The sequence below is a fragment of the Pollachius pollachius genome (genome assembly GCF_949987615.1).
Source record: "Pollachius pollachius genome assembly, chromosome: 3".
NCBI classification, from domain to species: Eukaryota; Metazoa; Chordata; class Actinopteri; order Gadiformes; family Gadidae; genus Pollachius; species Pollachius pollachius.
In genome coordinates this window covers 7,963,941-7,985,425 of record NC_136936.1, presented here as the reverse complement: position 1 = coordinate 7,985,425, position 21,485 = coordinate 7,963,941, and the positions used below count along the sequence as shown (strand labels likewise).

The window sequence follows — 21,485 nt, the reverse complement described above, 5'->3', positions numbered from 1 at the left end:
TAGCCTATCACAACGCTCCAGTGTCTGCAGCTACACAGACGCTCAAAACTCCACCTGCGCCGTTCTAAGAATGTGAGAATGTCGAATGATTAATTGCTGGTAGTGTGTGAGAGTGTGAGATTCATCCTGACATTGCTTAATTAGCCTCCCATTCCAGATACACGTCTGCAAAGAGGACGATGTGTGTGCGTGTCAAAGGGCCACGATTGTCCCGTCGCGCTGCACGATGGGAAGTCATCACATTGAAAACATTGTCTTCGTTTAACTCGTCGTTTTTAATTGGTTGACCTTTTTAAATCAACCTCAAAGTTGCTTTTCAATATGCATTAAAAGGCGAAATGATGTTTAACTATCCTGGCATTCGAAATGCTTTGCAACCGTCACTCACATGAGCACACGTGGGAGTCTAGTTGCCGCCCTGACCGTGTGTAACTCATACTTACCTGGCAAGGGAGATACCATGATCAAAAAGGTGGTTCACCCATAGCGAGGCTCAGCCATTGCACTTCGGCTGTTGCTGACCCGTGCGAATTCCCCAAATGTGGGAATCTCGATTGCATAATTTGTGGTAGTGGGGGACTGCGTTCGCGCTCTCCCCTGATAAACCTGTAAAAAATAAATCCCCGATGTGTAACAGTAGTTTACCGTGTGTATGAATGTGACTGCGCCATTCTCAAACACCAAGTGTTTCTGTAAAACACTCTTAATACAGTATTTTTCAAAGTATGAGAGAGTGAGCCCCCCCCCCCAGAGAACAAATTTCAGCTGAGCCCCCCCCCCCCAATTTCTAAATCCGTGTTTTGAAAGATCTTTTAATTATTTTACACATTTTAAACATCTCTGATCATATCTTAAACATCTCTGATCATATTTTAAACATTTTAAAGATCTCTGATCATATTTTTTTGAAACATTTTAAACATATTTTTGAAAGATTCTAAACATATTTGTGCGCTTTTAAACATATTTCTTAACACATTTTAACATCTTTATATAAGCATGTTTTTGCTTAACGTTTTTAAAATACATTTGAACATCTTAATCTGTAAACTGCCAGTTTAGCCTCCTTTTTAGCTCACCTCAACTTTAGTGGGAGCAATGAGTTTGCGTAGCTGTGTTCGAAATCGTTCCCTATCACGGATTTAGTGCACTATAGGGTGCTCGCCATTTTGTAGTGGTGTTCGAATTCTCAGTGGTAAATTTCTTGCACTATATAGTGGACTTAAAATACCCAACATTTCAGTGAATGTACATGTTTCCCTACATGGTACTCCCGTATACAACAATGCAATGCAGTCGTATTTTCCGGAGGAGAAGAAGAAGCTGAATAGCCGTGAAAACGAATAGAAATGTCAACAATTTATTTGGGATTTAACATAGAAAATGTAACATTCAAAATTAATTTTAAAAAAAACCTTGATCAAGGAAATGTAACTTTCAACATCAATACAGCCTCCAGCTTTCCTCGTGGGTGCCCGGTTTGTTTACATGATGTTGGCGCATCTGTCTGCCTTGCACAAATACCCGGCGCATTTACTGACGCAAATGACGTTTAAAAATGTTCAGCGTAGTGTCCAAATTCTCGTTTGTTCTTTCCCTATATAGTGCACTTTATCATAAACAATATATAGGGAATAGTGAGTGAGTGAATAGGGAACGATTTCGAACACAGCGCGTCTTCGTCTTTGCGTTTTTTTTGCGTTACTTTTTCTGGTATATTTTTTACTCACGTCGCGCCCCCCCTGAAGAACTCTGGCGCCCCCCAGGGAGGCGCGCCTCACAGTTTGAAAACCACTGCTCTGATACGTATTCCCCAAATGTTGCAGTCTAGAATGCATAAAGTGGGGACTGCGTTAGCGCTCTACCTTGATAAACGTGTAAAAAAATAGATGTTTCACTTATTCATATCGAATTGTGATTGGCAGTCAGTATCTGTCAGTACAGTGTCTACAGAATGTATTGTTGGTAGTCTCGTGGGGAATTCTAGGATCCAACTTGGAATCTCCAAGAAATGTCAACAGTGAATTAGACAAAGCATAACGCGTGACTGTCTATCCACACTGTAGACTTTACACTGCCCTATAATCGTGCGAAATGTGGGAATCTCTATTGCATAATTTCTGGCAGTGGGGCACTGGGTTTGCGCCCTCCCCTGGTCAATATATTAAACATAAATTATTCTGAAAATGTACGTATGTTTTCATACTTGTTAAATGTCCAACACTCAGACAATCAGACGATCATAATGGCCGGTCATATACTCTCAGTAGCCTATCACAACGCTCCAGTGTTTGCAGCTACAAAGACGCTCAAAACTCCACCTGCGCCGTTCTAAGAATGTGAGAATGTCGAATGATTAATTGCTGGTAGTGTGTGAGAGTGTGAGATTCATCCTGACATTGCTTAAATAGCCTCCCCCATTCCAGATACACGTCTGCAAAGAGGACGATGTGTGTGCGTGTCAAAGGGCCACGATTGTCCCGTCGCGCTGCACGATGGGAAGTCATCACATTGAAAACATTGTCTTCGTTTAACTCGTCGTTTTTAATTGGTTGACCTTTTTAAATCAACCTCAAAGTTGCTTTTCAATATGCATTAAAAGGCGAAATGATGTTTAACTATCCTGGCATTCGAAATGCTTTGCAACCGTCACTCACATGAGCACACGTGGGAGTCTAGTTGCCGCCCTGACCGTGTGTAACTCATACTTACCTGGCAAGAGAGATACCATGATCAAAAAGGTGGTTCACCCATAGCGAGGCTCAGCCATTGCACTTCGGCTGTTGCTGACCCGTGCGAATTCCCCAAATGTGGGAATCTCGATTGCATAATTTGTGGTAGTGGGGGACTGCGTTCGCGCTCTCCCCTGATAAACCTGTAAAAAACAAATCCCCGATGTGTAACAGTAGTTTACCGTGTGTATGGATGTGACTGCGCCATTCTCAAACACCAAGTGTTTCTGTAAAACACTCTTAATACAGTATTTTTCAAAGCATGAGAGAGTGAGCCCCCCCCCCCCAGAGAACAAATTTCAGCTGAGCCCCCCCCCCCCAATTTCTAAATCCGTGTTTTGAAAGATCTTTTAATTATTTTACACATTTTAAACATCTCTGATCATATCTTAAACATCTCTGATCATATTTTAAACATTTTAAAGATCTCTGATCATATTTTTTTGAAACATTTTAAACATATTTTTGAAAGATTCTAAACATATTTGTGCGCTTTTAAACATATTTCTTAACACATTTTAACATCTTTATATAAGCATGTTTTTGCTTAACGTTTTTAAAATACATTTGAACATCTTAATCTGTAAACTGCCAGTTTAGCCTCCTTTTTAGCTCACCTCAACTTTAGTGGGAGCAATGAGTTTGCGTAGCTGTGTTCGAAATCGTTCCCTATCACGGATTTAGTGCACTATAGGGTGCTCGCCATTTTGTAGTGGTGTTCGAATTCTCAGTGGTAAATTTCTTGCACTATATAGTGGACTTAAAATACCCAACATTTCAGTGAATGTACATGTTTCCCTACATGGTACTCCCGTATACAACAATGCAATGCAGTCGTATTTTCCGGAGGAGAAGAAGAAGCTGAATAGCCGTGAAAACGAATAGAAATGTCAACAATTTATTTGGGATTTAACATAGAAAATGTAACATTCAAAATTAATTTTAAAAAAAACCTTGATCAAGGAAATGTAACTTTCAACATCAATACAGCCTCCAGCTTTCCTCGTGGGTGCCCGGTTTGTTTACATGATGTTGGCGCATCTGTCTGCCTTGCACAAATACCCGGCGCATTTACTGACGCAAATGACGTTTAAAAATGTTCAGCGTAGTGTCCAAATTCTCGTTTGTTCTTTCCCTATATAGTGCACTTTATCATAAACAATATATAGGGAATAGTGAGTGAGTGAATAGGGAACGATTTCGAACACAGCGCGTCTTCGTCTTTGCGTTTTTTTTGCGTTACTTTTTCTGGTATATTTTTTACTCACGTCGCGCCCCCCCTGAAGAACTCTGGCGCCCCCCAGGGAGGCGCGCCTCACAGTTTGAAAACCACTGCTCTGATACGTATTCCCCAAATGTTGCAGTCTAGAATGCATAAAGTGGGGACTGCGTTAGCGCTCTACCTTGATAAACGTGTAAAAAAATAGATGTTTCACTTATTCATATCGAATTGTGATTGGCAGTCAGTATCTGTCAGTACAGTGTCTACAGAATGTATTGTTGGTAGTCTCGTGGGGAATTCTAGGATCCAACTTGGAATCTCCAAGAAATGTCAACAGTGAATTAGACAAAGCATAACGCGTGACTGTCTATCCACACTGTAGACTTTACACTGCCCTATAATCGTGCGAAATGTGGGAATCTCTATTGCATAATTTCTGGTAGTGGGGCACTGGGTTTGCGCCCTCCCCTGGTCAATATATTAAACATAAATTATTCTGAAAATGTACGTATGTTTTCATACTTGTTAAATGTCCAACACTCTCAGACAATCAGACGATCATAATGGCCGGTCATATACTCTCAGTAGCCTATCACAACGCTCCAGTGTCTGCAGCTACACAGACGCTCAAAACTCCACCTGCGCCGTTCTAAGAATGTGAGAATGTCGAATGATTAATTGCTGGTAGTGTGTGAGAGTGTGAGATTCATCCTGACATTGCTTAAATAGCCTCCCCCATTCCAGATACACGTCTGCAAAGAGGACGATGTGTGTGCGTGTCAAAGGGCCACGATTGTCCCGTCGCGCTGCACGATGGGAAGTCATCACATTGAAAACATTGTCTTCGTTTAACTCGTCGTTTTTAATTGGTTGACCTTTTTAAATCAACCTCAAAGTTGCTTTTGAATATGCAGTAAAAGGCGAAATGATGTTTAACTATCCTGGCATTCGAAATGCTTTGCAACCGTCACTCACATAAGCACACGTGGGAGTCTATTTGCCGCCCTGACCGTGTGTAACTCATACTTACCTGGCAAGGGAGATACCATGATCAAAAAGGTGGTTCACCCATAGCGAGGCTCAGCCATTGCACTTCGGCTGTTGCTGACCCGTGCGAATTCCCCAAATGTGGGAATCTCGATTGCATAATTTGTGGTAGTGGGGGACTGCGTTCGCGCTCTCCCCTGATAAACATGTAAAAATCAAATAAATAAAAGGTGTCTGGATTGCCGAAGTACAATCGGCTTGTGGCACTAACATTGCCGACTGTAACTCTAGCCGTTCACGGAGCTCAGCTGGCTACGGTTACTGAAAACTGCTTTATCATGTGTCAATTGTCTACGGTGTATGCGACATTCCCACATTCCTCTAAAGTGTCTGCAGTCACTGTACTCACTCCATGTAGTAGTCTTTGTCCACGGACCAACAATTACACCTAGGCCTACTTAGCGTAGCCTTAGTTCAGAAGGCTGATAAATCGTAGATCTTTATCATCTGGACTGCACCACATTTATTTCTAGTTGGGAGAGGGTAGAATAGAAAACCTTCTCCCCTAATGGCATGTTTAAAAACGATTCACCAGCACCCAGTTGTGGCTTCAACAATTAACATGTTTAAAAACAAGCAGATGCGTTGCTTTCATCTGGTCGGTGTGGTTCGTACATCTCAATGCTTTTATTGTAGGCAGCTGGAATGCCAAAGTGTGGTCTGAGGTGGGCCACTTACGAAACCAGCAAGTGAGCAACGATTACATAGTATAGTTTGAAGTGAAGAGTATTGAAGCAAGGATTCATTAATGTTCTTGTTTTATTTTTCTTACAACAAAAAACGGACTGCCCTGCATATTAACAGATTCTTGAAGGGGCAGAAGAGGCAGCAATAAAAATAAAATAAAACAAAAAATCTTATACAAAACCATGTTTTTCCTAACCACCCGAGCATAAAAACAACTTTTATGAAATATACCATCTCACATATAGCTGTTGTATAAGAATATCCAAGTAAAAAGGACAACAGAACATTGCATCACAAGTACTACAGACAAGCGAGAATTGCCACCAGAAAAAATACACAAACCACCTTTCAAACATCTGGATGAGACCCACAACAGGCTGAATCACAGAATGGCCAAATAAGTGTCAAGGGTAAAAATCAAAAAATATATAATGATTCAGGCTGGTCTAAGCCGCTAATATTTGAGGTGCCTCCGGTAGGGATTGGTGGGGAACGGTGAACTTGGTGTTCCCCGCAGCAGCCAGGGGACACTCAGTTGGCGTGTTGTACGGTGGAGAAGCACAGCTTCAGGGTGTACGGGTACGGGCCAGCTGGGGAGAGAGGAGCCCCATACCGTTAAGACAAACTGGAGGCTACACGCTGTCGAGCAGCACAACACAGGTGACTCGCATCATACGACCGGCGCTAATGTAGGTTGAAGAACAGCGTTTCTACTTCTGCACGTCTTGCGTTGTCATTCATGTCGTTTGAAAAATGATTATGTAAAAAAAAAGTTTCTGTAGTACTAGCTAGGTAGTTATATTTTTGTGAAGTCGTTCAATGGGGGTACATACTTGTGTTCTTCATCTGGTGGTGGTTCATCATGGCCAGAGCCTCCATGGCGTCGTTGATTGACTCCCATTCCAGAAGTCCAGACGCACTGCGCTCACTTGGTGCAGCGCCACCTGGTGGACATTCAGTCACTTAACACAGGGGACACCTCTCTACCGTCATTACCTTCATGCTCAAGTATCATGCAGTGGAGCACATGTCTCCATAAGAAAACATTATGTTATTATACAAGCTTCCCATGTTGAATATATAAACATAAAGTAGCTTACTCTTTCCAGTGAACAGCTTGATGTTGATTGGACACTTCACACCAATTTCTTCACAAATCTGTGATACAAAAGTTAACATTTAGATGACAAAACTCAATGCACAATAAACTAGCACTCATTGACATGCCTGATTTCTCACTCTGCATTATTCATTAGACGTCGAGTCAGGAATCGGAGCTTCCGACAACAGAGACGGGCGCGCTGCGTACGGACCTGACCGAAGATCTCCGTCGACGACTCGGGCTGGGCGTTGAAGAAGTGCAGCACGTTGCTGGGGTGCTGGATGCGGTTCTTGGCCGCCTGCTCCGGGGATGTGAAGCGGTTGTTCCTGGAGCCATGGAAGTCTTTGAAGCTGCTGCTCCCGTCCTCCAGCTCGTAGCACTGGCCTGGCATGATGGCCTGCTGCTTGGACACACTGCAGGCACAGGGTTGAGAACACATGTTGAGGGGGAGAGGTGCCAACGAGTTTCAACTCAAGACTTTTTTCAGACCTATCAAGCTTTGATCTTTTTTGTACTAGGGTTAAAAATCAGAGTGCCATTTAATTCAAGTATTTTAACAGACTATAGCCCTATACCCATGGGTCTAAAGGCAAGCGGTTGAGTAACCCTACTAAGACACTCACCAGACATTGAGTTTCTGGCCGAACAAGAAGTTGTTGTTGAGGTGAGTGATGGCACGGTCGACGGCGTAGCAGTCTCCCATCTCCACCATGGCTGCCCCGGGCTTACTCTTCATGAACTTCACCTGGCGGGGGCACACAATACAGGGTGAGATACCAGTGGCATGTAGCTAAAGGGCAGAACTTCAGCCAACAGTTGAGGATCTTATGATGCGTAACAGCAATTACATACATTGTAGTTTATCTATGTGTCGTAAGTTGCAAAGAACTCATGCTGGCCACTTACTCGCTCCACGTTGCCATAGAGACAGAAGACGTTGAAGACTTTGTCTGCGTTCATCTTGACGGGCTCCAGGCCGTACACCATGACGACCGGAGAGTCAGCGTGGGCGCCGTACTCCCCGGGAGGGGGTGGCGGTGGGCCGTAGCCGGGGGCGAAGCTCCGCCCACCACGGCCCCTCATGGGGGGACCCATGCGTCGGCCCTCGTAGGGCGGGGAGCCGTAGCTGTCGTCGTAGCCGCCGTGGTAAGCACCAGCTGGAGGGGAGGATAGTGTACAACGTCAGCGTTATGGCCGTAGTCAGCATGCGCAGCGGGAGACGGACACACTGGCTCATGGACCTTGGTGGAAATCTCATTTGACATTCAATAAAAAAGGTTAAATATTTAAACAGCGTTGTATACATATTGTGCATGTTTATTTAATGTCTGCAACTCTTAAGGGCCACTGTGTGGGAGGATGAGGCCCAAGGTCATTAGAGATTTGGTTGCTGGGTCAAAGGAGTCCCACAGATCTATATTCCAGGACTAGAAACCCGACTTCCTAATTTAACGTGGCCAAAGCCACCAGGCAGAAGTGTTTTTGCAGGATTGTGGGGGCCGGCTGGCTGGGTTATTTGTTCCGTGTAGGGTTGTGTCTGAGGAGAGGGACTTACAGTACTCTGGGGGGTGGTCGCCCAGCAGGGCAGGCTGCCTCTGCCGTTTGTTGGGGTTGGCATTCACATCCTCTGAGAACGACAAGGCAAGAGGAAGACTGAGGGTAAGTATGAAGCTGTGAGAGGAACGCTGAAATAGAAGGCATACCCTTTTCTAAAAATAGAATATGCTTCAATAAAACCAGGTTTTAGAATTTACAGAAAGAAAATGTGATGGATTCGACACTTACAAAAAAGGAAAATTTTGATTAAATGCTGCATGTGTACACACCTGAATTGCTTCCATTTCCATCTGCGTCACCATCTGCAGAAGTAAACAATAATCATAGACAATGAGGAGGCAGGTTCAAATGTACAGCTACATTTCACAGCTAGCCCCTCAACAAAAGCATAGAATATGCATGCATTTAGGAGCGCACGTAACATGCTGCCTCAAATTGGAGACCTATCCTAAATCAGGCAGGGATGAGAGGGGGATAAAAACAGGTACAAATCTTTTCACGTAAAAGGAAAATGTAGTTAATCAATTATACAGGCTTTAAAAATCAGTAGTCATTGGCACCAGAACAGTGCCGGGGTAGCCATTAAGACCACCCATGTGGAGGGATCTGACATTTCCTCGGACTTAAAAAGATGCATGATCGAATAACAGCTGGAGTTCACACAACCGACGGCCCCCTCCCACACAAATACACCCAGAGACGCAGTAACAGGGTTGGGCGTTTCAGTGGGAACACAAAAGTCAGCGTCAGTCTGGTGTGGCAGTGTTGGATGCTGGGCAGAGGTGGTGTTGTGCTGTCGTGTTCTCCGGTGGAAAAGACGGGGGGGGGGGGTCTGGATTTACTTACTGCATTGTTACACACTGCGGTAAGGGAGAGAAGACATTAGCTGCAGCAGTTCCACCACTCTCCACCCATTTCATTTCATCCAACACTGTCTTTAGGCCCACTCCTGCGGGAGCACCCTCCGGCCTCTGGGGTGCACCCAGGGTGGCCCTGCGGCGACCAGAGCTCCCGCTCTCCTTTTAGTTTGACTTTGTCTCCTTTAGAGCACATTTCAGACGTGAAGCTGGCTCCTCTTAGGCGAAAATTGCCAAACCTGCATTACATGGAAGGTGTTACACACGTTCTGGAGAGTTTAGATAGAATAGATTGAAAAAAAAAAATAGCTAGACAAAAATGCATGTGGTAAGACACCCAGGTAACTTGATTCTGTGGTTGGTGTTGTCAGCAGTGTCCTGTCTTCATTGGTCTCGTGTTTCCTCCTGTGTTGTTGGCTAAGCGTGATGAGGAGGATTCAGTAGTGGTGTTGATGCCAGTTGCTGTGCAAGGCATCTATTTGGATCAGCAGGAGAATGTGTCGCTTGAATGTCACTCGAGTCATCAACGGACGAGCCCAGTACAAAGCGGAGAGAACAGAGAGCCCGAGCCCAAGTGGTATCAGTACCGCTGTGGTAACACGTGTCTGCCACTAGGTTTATCAGTCTGCTTGTTGGGTGGACAGATGGTCTGTTGTGGATGTTGTCTTTGTGCGGCCTTCTTCTGTGAGATGGCCATCAGGTCAGTAATCATTTCTCCGTTATCAAAGTGGGACTGTAGGCACCGCTACACCCCAGGTCTGTTTGTTTCAGTGTGTTGAGCACATGGACACCAATGGGGTAAGGAGAGGGAAAGGAGAGAGAGATGGAAAGAGAGAGCAGAGGTAGGGGGCGGGCAGGGAGGAGACCAAGCATAGCTTCCAGCCCCAAAAGTACGGACCACCAAGCTCCCCGGCTTCGGGTGTGGTGGCTCTGTGTGGTGACTGAAAGTCTTCAGGGCTCTGGTGTTGGGATGCGGAGGAGATGAGGCGTGGTGCGGGAGCAGCAGTCAGATCAGTCCTACTGCGATGGTGTTGGATGGAGGGTGCGCTGTGCTCTGTCCATCTGTGTTTGAGAGGGGCCTTCTGTTCTGCTTTGGAGTGGATGTGTCTTCACTGGAGAAGTGGATGTTTGAGAGGGTGGTGGTGGTGGTGGTGTTGTCAGCAACAATGTGTACCTCTCAATCCCAGTAGGTCTTTATTGTATTTGCAACATTGCATTATTTGGAGTCAAAATGTGGGAATGCAGCGGCTGTGAACAGGCATAGTTTTGTTGGTAAAGGGCGCCTTTGTGTGACCTATCCTTATGCATTCCCAAAACCCCGAGTGTAGCATCACCTTGAATATGTTGCAACTCTGCACTAGTGTAACTTTCCTTTATGCAAGTAACGCAATCTTCAGTGGAACTTGAAAAACCCTCCTTATTAACAGAAATGGGGGCTTTATATTGTATGTCTTGTTCATATCTAGTCGTGTTGAAATTGCACCAGAAGCCTGGTTACTCAACATTCCCACAATGGCAGAAGCAATGCTGTGTGTCCGGGGAGCTCCTGCTTAAAGACTTACCGGGTCCTCCCAGGTTGGGGTTGGTGTAATCCCAGGTGTCCTGGTCGTTCTTGAACACGTTCAGACGAGTAGGCTGCGAAGACAAGAGACGATAATCAAAACCACACCTTTTTATTAAAACTCCTTGCTGATCCACATTTCTTTTGAATAAAGAGTTTAAATTCCGGTAGCATAAATTCAAAGAGTTCTTTACAATTACCCCAGTGTAAATATTTAGACATGTTCTCAAGTGTACACTCTGTACCATTAACAAAAAGTTAAGTTTACATGATCAGTCTTGTCACCAAGACCAATTTTTGTTTGCACCAGTTGGGGCATGCAAACAACAAAATACCCAGTCTTTGTTGAGAGATAATGTTGACGGTTTAAAATCAAGTACCTTGGCATACTCGATCTTGAGAGTACAACAGCCGGAGTATATGTCCGCTCCGTTGAGCGAGGCCTTTGCTCTCTGTGCACTCTGAACCGAGTCGAATGTGATGTTGGAGTTAAGGAAACATAGGCGGAAACATGGTAGCACAATAGTGTGTTTTATCATTACCTAAGGCACACTAGCATGCTTCAGCTAGCAGAGGTGTGACCTCAAAACGGTAAAACGTATTTATAGTCTGCTCGTGAACCCAAATCTCATCTAAAAGGATATTCGACCATGGCTTGGACACCATTCTTCCTGAAGATCACGATCCTCTGGACAGGCCCACAGTTGTTGCAGATGGTGTACAAGACATCCTGTGCAAAAAAGGACAAACCATCAATCATCAACCACAATTACAACCAACAAAATGCCCAATATGAAATCCGACCAATGAGGCGCCCTGTGGTTACCGAGGTGATGGGGTAGATGGGGTTCATGATGGTGAGGAGCAGGACGTTGTTGACGGTCCGGGAGTCGTCTGAGTCTCCAGGCCTTGATATTTTCTGGCTGGTGGAGTAGTTGATGAAGGCCGGGTGGCCTGCAATGTACACCTGGTTGTCCGCGGCGTAGGTCACGGCAGTGGAAGACCCGTTCATGTCCTCATACTCCACCAGGGCCTGACGCTTCTTGGGCATCACAACAACATAGCTACAACACAAAAGACAAAAACGATGAGACGCTGGAGACGCAACCTCATAAACCCTTGGTTAAATATGTCTGGTTTAACTATTCGGTCAAATGTGCTCTTGTAGAATTTACCTAATTGCTCCAAACTCCTGGAGGGCCTCCACCAAATCCGCCTCAGTGACCCCATCCACCAGCCCACGGATATGCACCACCACAGACGGAAGGGTCTTGTGCGGGTCCTCATAGCCCTGAAACAAATAAAGGTTTAGCCATTTGAAGTGCGTTCACTTGATGCGCTGAACGCGACTCACTCCGTAGTAGTCCCATTGGGATGTCCTATCGGGAAAGCAGTGCGGCCATTTCCGGCCAATTCACCCGACCTTACGATGCGAAGGGGACCGGTTTAAATAATTGTAATTACTAGGATCGAAGCGCGGATTAACGTAACGTGCCAATTTATATGTGCAGGCCGTGAAAGAACAAACATGATTTGGCCATATTAATGAACCTGGTGCAGCTGGGACCGATTGGGACAAAGGGGTAACCATAGGGGGAGGGGTCTTGAGTAGCGTTACGTCCGTTACGGATTTAATACGAAATAACACAAGAGCGGTCCGCAGTTTTTCCAATTCAAATATAATGCGAGTGCGACCATATTAAAACCTAATGAAAACGGCAATGTTCAAATGTGGCCACATATGACATGGGAAACCTCAAGGTGCTAGCTAGCATTAGCATGAGGCGAACAAAGCCTATCCGGCGTGGCGCGGCCCAGTTAGCAGGGCGTACCTTTTCACTTTTAACTCGTGTAAATGAATGCACAATGGTCGTTGGCATATCGTTTTTAAAAGGATACAGGAATATTGTCAGTGAGTCTAAATTAACGAGATTGTTATGTTTCATAGGACACATTTTAATGTTTGAACCGACTACTTCGGGGTATTCCTACAGGCGTTGGATTGAATGGATCTTCATACCGAGATTGCGTGCTTTAGCCAACTGTGGGCACCGTCGAGCGCTTGCTTAATACTTATTACCGAGTGAACTTACCGTTGCCATTCCGTCGGTTTTCTGTCGTTTCGTTGCCCTGCCGTCTTCGCTGTAATAACGGCTGGTTGCAGTAGCCATGTTGTCCCGGTTAAAAAGGTTGGTTGGAGTGACGACTGAGAGAAAATGGACGGAAAAGTCAAGAAAAACGACCCTCCGATGACCACGCCCATTATTACTATTTGCGCGCACCGATTGGTTTAAAACACCTGTTCATTTTTATGTGACACAAGGAGGAACCAATAGGAAGACACTACCAGATCGCCGTAATCAGGGTCGAGTTTAAATAATCAATACAACCTACCTTGCTTTTATCAAGTTCGAATTTTCCATCATATATTTTTTTATAGTAGCAGTACAAATATAGATTTCCAGTTTTTGTTACTATGGTGTAACTTACAGGGACAAATATGCACATTACAATTTGTCTGACGAATTATTGCATACTCGGGCTTTTATATCGCTGCATAACCGCACCGCAGACCGCCTCGATATTGGAAGCAAAAGGGCATTGGAATGTATATGTAAGAAGTATTGTTTTTTTGGTCATTAAATGGGAAAGTATATTCATCATTATGGAGACACTTTGTGTTTTGAAATTGATTCCAATGCGAGAAGTGGACCGACAAAGTTGTGACTAGCATAGGTCACGTATGTTTACAGGGTTAACTCTCATGGGCCCTGTCAATATCGCGGCGTACGTACCGCAAACAAACACTCCCATACTGCTTACCCTTACCATGCAAAAATGTGTTTCTTGATTATTCCATTCGTAATGATTAAGACTGGATTTGGACATTGCAGTACAATTAAATGTAATTATACAGTATTTAAATCCGACAGTCTTTTAAAGGCACATGCCTTATATGGGTGCTGTAGAATAAAGAAGCACTGGGACACTTGGTTTAACATCATTCCACCGTCAATCAATCGTTGTCTATCTTCGATTGAAACTCATTTCGCAACGCAAAGATTAACATTCCCAAAGATAACTTTTTAGTTAAATGATAAATGGTGAGGTACGAAGCCGGAAACGATAACAACGCAGTGTGATCAAGCGGTTAAGACCGGCTCCTCTCTTATTTCCCTGGTTGCACAATAAATGGAAACAGACAAATGTACGTAATACCAAGTAGTTATCCTGCAGCAACGTGTGGACCTGTGTGAAATCAGCAAAATGTGTCCGTTGATCGGCAACAGTGCAGTGTTTTTTTTTTAGCGAGACCAAATAAATTAGTCACAATATTTGGTCGCTTATTACGGTTAACATAGCGCTTACAGAAGCACTATGCTTATATTCTGTGAGCTGCACTTCCTCCCATGTTATATTACTTAACCTTTAATTGCAAGTATTTTGTGGGTTAATTGAATGAATAAGTTATATTTAAAATAAGTGTCACTGGAAAGAGGACAAGAAATAAACTTTCAGTTGCTTATTTGTCAATTGAACGACGAAAGCCGATACAAATTAACAAATGAAATACCAGACGAAAGACATGTCCAAGAAATTTATTCAAAAATAACTGCCACTTGTGAGCCAGGGACAGTCAACCAATATTAAGAAACAGCCCTTACAAAAACAAAAGCCAGAACTCTATAGCTTTAAAAACCTATACAAAAAATTAATCACAGGAACAAATGAACAGCAGAAATCCCGATCAGTTGACAGTGGGCTGAGGACAAAACGGGCAGTGCAGTAGAAGACCAGACTTCATGCTAAGGGACGGCCTTCTCCATGAGCCAGCGACACGTAACCATGACGACATGTAACCATGGTCCCAAGACATGCAGGCCAGTCCCGACGGGACAGAGGTGGGGCTGGAACTGAACAGCCTGGGGGGGGGGGGGGGGGGGGGGGGTTGGGTCATCCCATAAAACATAAGATAAAGCCCTAATAAACAACAGCAACGGAGGATTGAAACACAATATCAAGCAATTAAGGTTGGGTCTTGTTGAAGCATATTTCAGTGTGAAAGAGTTTCATTCCATAAATTAAACCAAAAAAAACCTTCAGGATTCGTTACGAACTAGGAATTTGACTATAATGTACAGTTTCTCTATGAAATACAAGCAAGTTATTGCAAGGTCCTTGGAAGTGTAAATAGAAATAATAAAGGGTGCCATTCAGCATAAGGAACTCGGGCACATAATTTAAAAACTAAAAAGCCAGGTCCATACAATGTGCCATTTTCAACTGCTAAAATAACTGTTCAAAGCAAACCGCACACTATGGTTTCTGAGAGACTAGTTTCGTTTGGGGGGGGGGGGGGGGAGAATTTTTTTGCGTTTGTGTTGTGTGGTTAGGGTTAGTGTGTTATTAGCATCTCATATTTCCGTGTGGTTGGGTGTGTGCATCAGGGTTTGGTTAGGTGTGTGTTATCACTATGCGTTATTAGGGTGTGCATCAGGGTGGATGTTATTAGGGTGTGGTTGGGTGGATGTTATTAGGGTGTGGTTGGGTGGATGTTATTAGGGTGTGGTTGGGTGGATGTTATTAGGGTGTGGTTGGGTGGATGTTATTAGGGTGTGGTTGGGTATGTTCAGTCGCCTCCGGGGGTGGGGCTCCTCTTTGCGCTTGGTGTGCGGGAACGACTGTAACAGAGAGACATGAGGGTTAATGGCTGCTGCATGGGGACAAGGAAAACACAACCTTTACACTCCCCGCCCGCTTCCTGTGCCATTTCCCTGGCTTGATTCAGAACCATTCGATTACAGTACACCAAATAGTCAAGAAGATTCAGTTATATTGCAAATCGGTCCTGGTGCAGGGACTCAGATTCAATGCATTAAGGGATAATCGTTGCCAGGGAAATGGCATTGGTCCGGGGGTGAATCCCATGAGATGTATGTAGGAGTTTCAGCAGGCCGGTCCTTGGCTTTCCAATGGAAATCCAATTGTAAGGACCGACACTTCTGAACACACCCAATTATACAACTGCCCCACAAACAGTCTCTTTGCATCAAAGGACAATACATGTCATCTGGTAGGCTGGGATCAACACATTGTAATGGGAACAGATATTAGATTCAATCACCACCAATCGGGACATAACAGGCTTTCTACCAGGGCTAGGGTTTCTACATTGGAGAAGTTAAACTAGACTTATATAAAGTCACCTTCACATTATAGGGCTCAAGACACATACATTCTGACTGAGTCTATGTTTTATCTATTAGGGGAATCAATAAAATCATTTAGAGTGCATTCAATTCCATTCATTCCTGAGTCTACTGCTAAGTTGGTTTTACTTTAGTGGATGGCCACATGGTCTTGAGCTCCGCCTTGTAATTTTCAATAATGTTATTCTGTCGGCCAACCAGTTACAGTTTCCGTTAGCTTAAGGCTAAAGTACCCGTTTATGTTCCCCATTTCGTTCAAGGTCTCTGAAATTGAGCACATTATCCTTTCATCCCTCAATCACTCACTCAGTCACTCATCAGCATGCGCAGCACCTTTGCCCTAACGGCTAACAGTCAGCCCCGCCACCTCAGGTGAGTGCTTTACATCGAAACCAGCTGTTTTCTAGCCTTATCAGTGGGGGTAGGGGGGGGGACGGGACATCTGGATGTTTACCTTTGAGCCAGAAACAACAAGTACATTGAAGCGGAGGACGAAAGCACTGAAGGACGGATGACTACTACTCGAAGAGACTGCGCTGGGAGGCTCTTGAAGACGACTGAAGTCTCCTCAGCGCGCTCCCTTCCCCTCTCATAAGCTAAGACAGAGGCCGGAGAGCTCCGGTAGGTAGGAAGGTGAAGGGGGGGAGGAGGGTGGAGGAAGGGAAAGGGGAGGGGGAAGGGGGGTAAGGGGTTCAAGAAGGGTGTGGTCGAGACTCTGACTGTGTGGGTCCGCCCGCTGGCAGGCCTGAAGGCTGGCTCTAGTAGAACAACTGTGTGTGTGCTCGGGCGGTTCTGGTCTGAGCGCGTGCGTCGGTCGCCCATTCACTGTGGGGGAGCGCTCGGTCGGTCGGTCGACCTCTCTCTCTCGCTCTCTCTCACTCTAACGCCAGCTGCAGGCGGAGGCTGATCTCAGCTCAGGGCTTAAGTCACCCTCCCGCAGGACGTGACCGCCGGCAGCGGGCAGACCCTGGGGTCCGCTGCCACCACACGCTTTAAAGAAAATATGAAAAATAAACAAAACCGTTCTGCAAAGATGAGTCACCACTGGTGCTATGCTGCCTGAACCCCAAATACACCCAACTGCCATTCTACAAGTACCCCTTTACTGTACATAAGAACCCACCCAAATTTAGAACAACATTTGAACTTTTTACTAACTGTTTACTAATCTTTCAGTTCAAGACTGCAGTCAGTTTAAAGAGTAACTAAACACTACGATCCAAAAGCAGAGGGCCAGGGATAATACCCTTATTAAAACCAATCTGAAGCTGCATTCAGAAAGACTAAGGCTTCCAGAGATGGTGCGGTTCCTGCTGTTGGATTTTAGTGTTAGTCATATTGTGGTTTTCCCTTTAAATTAAGACTGCATCTAATGAACCTCAAATGCTTAGCTAACAGGGTCTTGCTGCAACTATAAGAGATGAAAACCCATTGGCTATCCTAAGATTAAAAGGTGTTCCTTCCTTCCTTCCTTCCATGTGCCCTATTCTCAGTTCCTCAGCACAAAGCCTGGCGGAGGTTAACAGGAACCTCCTGCTCCACCGCTAGGTGATGGCTGTGAAGAGAGAACCGGGTACATGAAGGAAGGCCGCCGTTCTAAGCCTTCCACTTCACTTCCTATTCATCTCCTATCCATCCTCCCTGCCTCCACCTCTCTATCCTGCTACTGAGAAACAGTAGCAGAGCCGTCCGAATCACGTCGACGATGTAGGGGAGCTGTGGCTGTGCCTGGGCTGGTCTGAGGCTGCTCCCTGGCGGAGGCAGACTAATGGAGAGGCTCATCTTACGCTTAATGCAGAGGACAAGCCCATCTACCCTGGCTAATGTGCAAATCTGACCCTTTGCTGAACACATAAGGCTGGCTGATCACTAGACTGCTAAAGGGGTAGTACACAGGGCAAATTCAATTACTTTTCTAAAAGAAGACATCTGGTTGAACTAGACAAGTTAAAACAGCTTTTCTACAGTGAGTGAGGAAGTAGAAATGGGGCCGTACCTTGTCCTCTTGTGGCTGGGCGAACGGGAGCGCGAGGCCGACCGGCGCCTGGGGCCAGACGCGGACCGGCGCCTGGGGCCAGACGCGGACCGGCGCCTGGGGCCAGACGCAGACCGGCGCCTGGGGCCAGACGCAGAGCGACGGCGGGGAGCTGAGGCGGACCTGGACCGGGACCTAGAGCGACTGGTGAAGCACACCAAACGGGTCAAGGACTGGGAAAATATCACGACCAACTTTGATTCTATGGGAGACGTGTGTGATGTTAGAAGTCGACGGGGGGGGGGGGACTGGGCCTAAATATATTTCACTCCATCTTCGGAAAAACCACTGCGCCAAAGATTTGAAACTCACCTTCTCGCAGGAGTCCTGGACTTATTAGAGCGGGCTGGAGAGCCAGACCTGTTGTCATGGAAACACTTTAAGTGAACAAGGCCAAAGCACTAAACAAGCCAGACGGGTTCAAGAAACAGGGCGAGCAGCAGGTTTAAGTCTCCACGTGTGGGTGTTGAAATACGATAACAGAGAGCGACCCTCTGGCAGTGAGGTCATATTACATGGTGGGGAAAGAACAAAGGCCAACATCAGCTCTGGTAACAGCCGTCTACACTGAGGCTCACCTGCTTCTGCGCTTAGAGTACGATGGAGAACGGCGTCGCCCACTGCCACTAAAAGACAACAGGCAAAGGGTTAGGAAATGACACACATCCACCTGGAGTGTGCACCATTCTCACAATCAATAAACAGCAATGGGCAGGCATTGACAAATAAAATGCTTGAAGCATGCAGCACATCCATGTACCGTTCGTTGCTACGGCTACGAGAGCGGGAATTGTAGCGGCGACCACGAGACCTGGAGCGGGAGCGAGATCTGGAGTGAGAGCGGGACCTAGAAAAGAAGAGAACAACCGATATGGTTTAACCGACTCCGCACATTGGAGGGCATTCATCTGCAGGACATCTTCAGATGAAGCTGTTAGGTTCAACCCCCGGGACATCTTCAGATGAAGTGGTCAGGGTTAACCTAACCTAAAGTGGTGAGGTTTAACCTCATGATCCCTTTGACATCTTTCAGATAAAGTTGTTAGGGTTAACCTCATGATGCCTTTTGACATCTTTCAGATAAAGTAAACACTTTTCAAGGAAGCTGTGATTGGTTGTGCAGTAGAGGTATGTGAGGGGCCTTGGGGGTACCTGCTACGTCGGCCACCACCCCTCTTGTTGAAGCGGTAGCAGTCGTATGCATAGTGGCCACGGTCACCACACTGGTAGCAACGGTCTTGGGGGTCAAAGTGGCGACGACTTGGGCGCCCGCGACCCTTCCTGGACATGCCGGTTGAAAGCTCAACACGAATTCTAGAACCACAAAGGACCCTGGTGGAAAAGACAGCAGTTTAATTTAAAAGCGAAAGCTTGCCCGGCAATATAGTTTTGGTGGAAATTGCTGTGAAAATTCTGACACCAAAATGGCCAACATCCGATTTTTGTTTGAGAAAAAAAGCAAAATAAATGTGTGTGTTCAAAACAGAATCCAATGCATGTGAATACGGCTTGTTTTGGAAGCGGTAGGGCCCGTTTAACGACTAGTCTGTAGAGATGAAGCGAAGAATTTGAATACTCACTTTCCATCCATTCCCTTCACAGCATCCTCTGCATCTCTGGGGTCCTCATACTCGACAAAGGCGAACCCAGGAGGGTTCCGGGCCACCCACACAGTACGAAGGGGGCCATAGTAGCTAAAAGCCCGTTCCAGCTCGCCTTTCGCTGCGCCATTGCCCAGGTCACCGACGTACACTTTACAGTCGGTGGCCCGCGACGAGCTACGGGATGAGGAGTAGTGGGACATCTCTCACCTCGTCTGCTGGGAGAAGAAAGGAGCCCAGAAGGAAGAGAACCGCGCGTGTACATGAGAATAATGCAAGAAAAAAACACCAATGCACTACTAAAAAAAAAAAAAGTACCGTAGTACGGCTTATTATGCGACAAGGAATTGATTGAAACTTCATCATAGGCACACCAGCGGATTAAGGATCGAGGAGCTTGATAACTCCACTGTTGACGAGATCTGTAGATCATCAATCATCAAATCTCATCGTGATGACCTTTACCCAAGCGCCAGTCCAGCCCACGCGCGGCCGCCTATACGCGCGCCATGCGTCACTCAAAGGCCGCTCGTCAACTTCCTAGTTTGGTCCGTTTTATAACAACCTCATGGTTTAAATGCAAAAAAAGCAGCATACAGCGATATTGGTCTTGGTATTAGTCCATTTATGCTCAATGTATATAAGATGCAGTTGGCCATGAACACAATTCGTTCAAACAATCTAAAGGCACAGTTGAAACTAAACACTATAAGTTCATATTTTCGATGAGCCAACCCTTTCACCAATACCTGAGTAACGTTAGTTATTGCTCGCTCAACAGGATAAACGTAGCCATGTGTCCACATGCCATCAGATTGTCAGAGCGTTATATTTAGATATACACCTGAGTGTGGACCCGACTATGTTCTGGACAAAAATAAACTGTTGTACGGTGAGTAAATGAAAATATGATTAAACGTCAATACCGAAGAAGAAGTATGCATTGGAGGCCAGCGATACTCAGCAAACCGAGAATTTAAAAAGCATTTTAAACACACTATTGTATTACATTATCTTGGAATTAGTCGGTGCCCGCATCTGTCCATAAACAATGGCGAGCCCATGCGTTAGCCGTCGTACCTTGTTCCGTCGGTTTCCACGTCACTGCCCCCGGTGAAGAAGCTTCTACTGCACGTGAGCAGCAGCTAACCCTTCAACTTAACCGAAGATATACCGATCCAACTGTGTTATTTGGCCAGTAACCAATGTAACAAGCGTTAATGTATCTTACACCTTCTTTCCGCTAGGCTAACTGGCTAAGCTCTAGCGCTAGCTCTGCGGGCTGTCCAATCAGCGAGCCCCCCGAAGCCGCCACATCCGCATCTGCGCAGTCTAGCGTTTCATCAAAGGGCGGGACGTTCCCCCACGAACCAAACAGTGCCCCCATGTGGCCGTCCGAATATATGCGCAAAACTTCGTACAGGGCCGGTGTGGGTACCAGATCGACTCGGGGTCCTAGATGCGCAATAATGACGCACTTCCTGTAAACGCTGTATTTTAATTCATTCCCATGTTACTCCGAAGTATTAACGGTCTCCTGTTGTTTTCTAATCTATGAATAATAATCTAATGTACAAAGATTGATCGGATAATATTTGTGGCTTTAGATGGATGGCTAACGTGAGCTAATAAACGTTAGCGGGGGGGGGGAGGGGGGGGCTTTCATCAATAAAGGATTAGTTTTGTAGGTGATAATTACTTTAACATATGTGAAAATAAAAATTTACCAAGTGTTTTATTGTTGCCTATACTTGGGTAATATATAAAAGAAGAATCAGTTAACTCCATTCACTAAACAGGGCGATCAACTTTGATTCCAGCGCTCACAACACACACGACCCACACGCAGACACTTCCGTTCTGCTCCTTCAGAA

The 21,485-nt window shown here is 45.5% G+C and overlaps 2 protein-coding genes across 7 annotated transcripts; both read right to left on the bottom strand.

Moving 5' to 3' along the window:
• Nucleotides 1-5,742: 5,742 nt before the first annotated feature.
• On the bottom strand, nt 5,743-12,975 carry LOC307072017 (heterogeneous nuclear ribonucleoprotein L-like). 2 transcript variants are annotated; one of them, XM_079731164.1, is made up of 14 exons: nt 12,859-12,975; nt 11,941-12,056; nt 11,592-11,829; nt 11,410-11,495; nt 11,146-11,242; nt 10,767-10,839; nt 8,617-8,649; nt 8,346-8,417; nt 7,697-7,947; nt 7,414-7,535; nt 7,002-7,203; nt 6,789-6,846; nt 6,522-6,650; nt 5,743-6,278 (listed from the first exon to the last, which is right to left on the bottom strand). In XM_079731164.1, exons 1-14 carry the CDS (start codon nt 12,934-12,936, stop codon nt 6,220-6,222), a joined length of 1,614 nt encoding a protein of 537 aa, XP_079587290.1. In that variant the 5' UTR covers nt 12,937-12,975; the 3' UTR covers nt 5,743-6,219. The 2 variants fall into 2 exon arrangements, with proteins under 2 accessions (XP_079587290.1, XP_079587291.1); XM_079731165.1 differs by having other exon boundaries at nt 6,522-6,632.
• A 1,374-nt stretch (nt 12,976-14,349) lies between these two features.
• Nucleotides 14,350-20,918, bottom strand: srsf7a (serine and arginine rich splicing factor 7a). Of its 5 annotated transcripts, XR_013811744.1 has the most exons (9): nt 20,692-20,918; nt 19,591-19,826; nt 19,163-19,342; nt 18,771-18,857; nt 18,589-18,636; nt 18,323-18,370; nt 17,972-18,154; nt 16,430-16,965; nt 14,350-15,447 (listed from the first exon to the last, which is right to left on the bottom strand). XR_013811744.1 is itself a non-coding variant. In XM_079733678.1 (8 exons), exons 2-8 carry the CDS (start codon nt 19,812-19,814, stop codon nt 16,902-16,904), a joined length of 834 nt encoding a protein of 277 aa, XP_079589804.1. In that variant the 5' UTR covers nt 19,815-19,829; nt 20,692-20,918; the 3' UTR covers nt 14,350-16,901. The 5 variants fall into 5 exon arrangements, 4 of the variants coding, with proteins under 4 accessions (XP_079589804.1, XP_079589803.1, XP_079589806.1 ...); XM_079733678.1 differs by having other exon boundaries at nt 14,350-16,965; nt 19,591-19,829; XM_079733677.1 differs by having other exon boundaries at nt 14,350-16,965.
• Between the last annotated feature and the right edge of the window lie 567 nt (nt 20,919-21,485).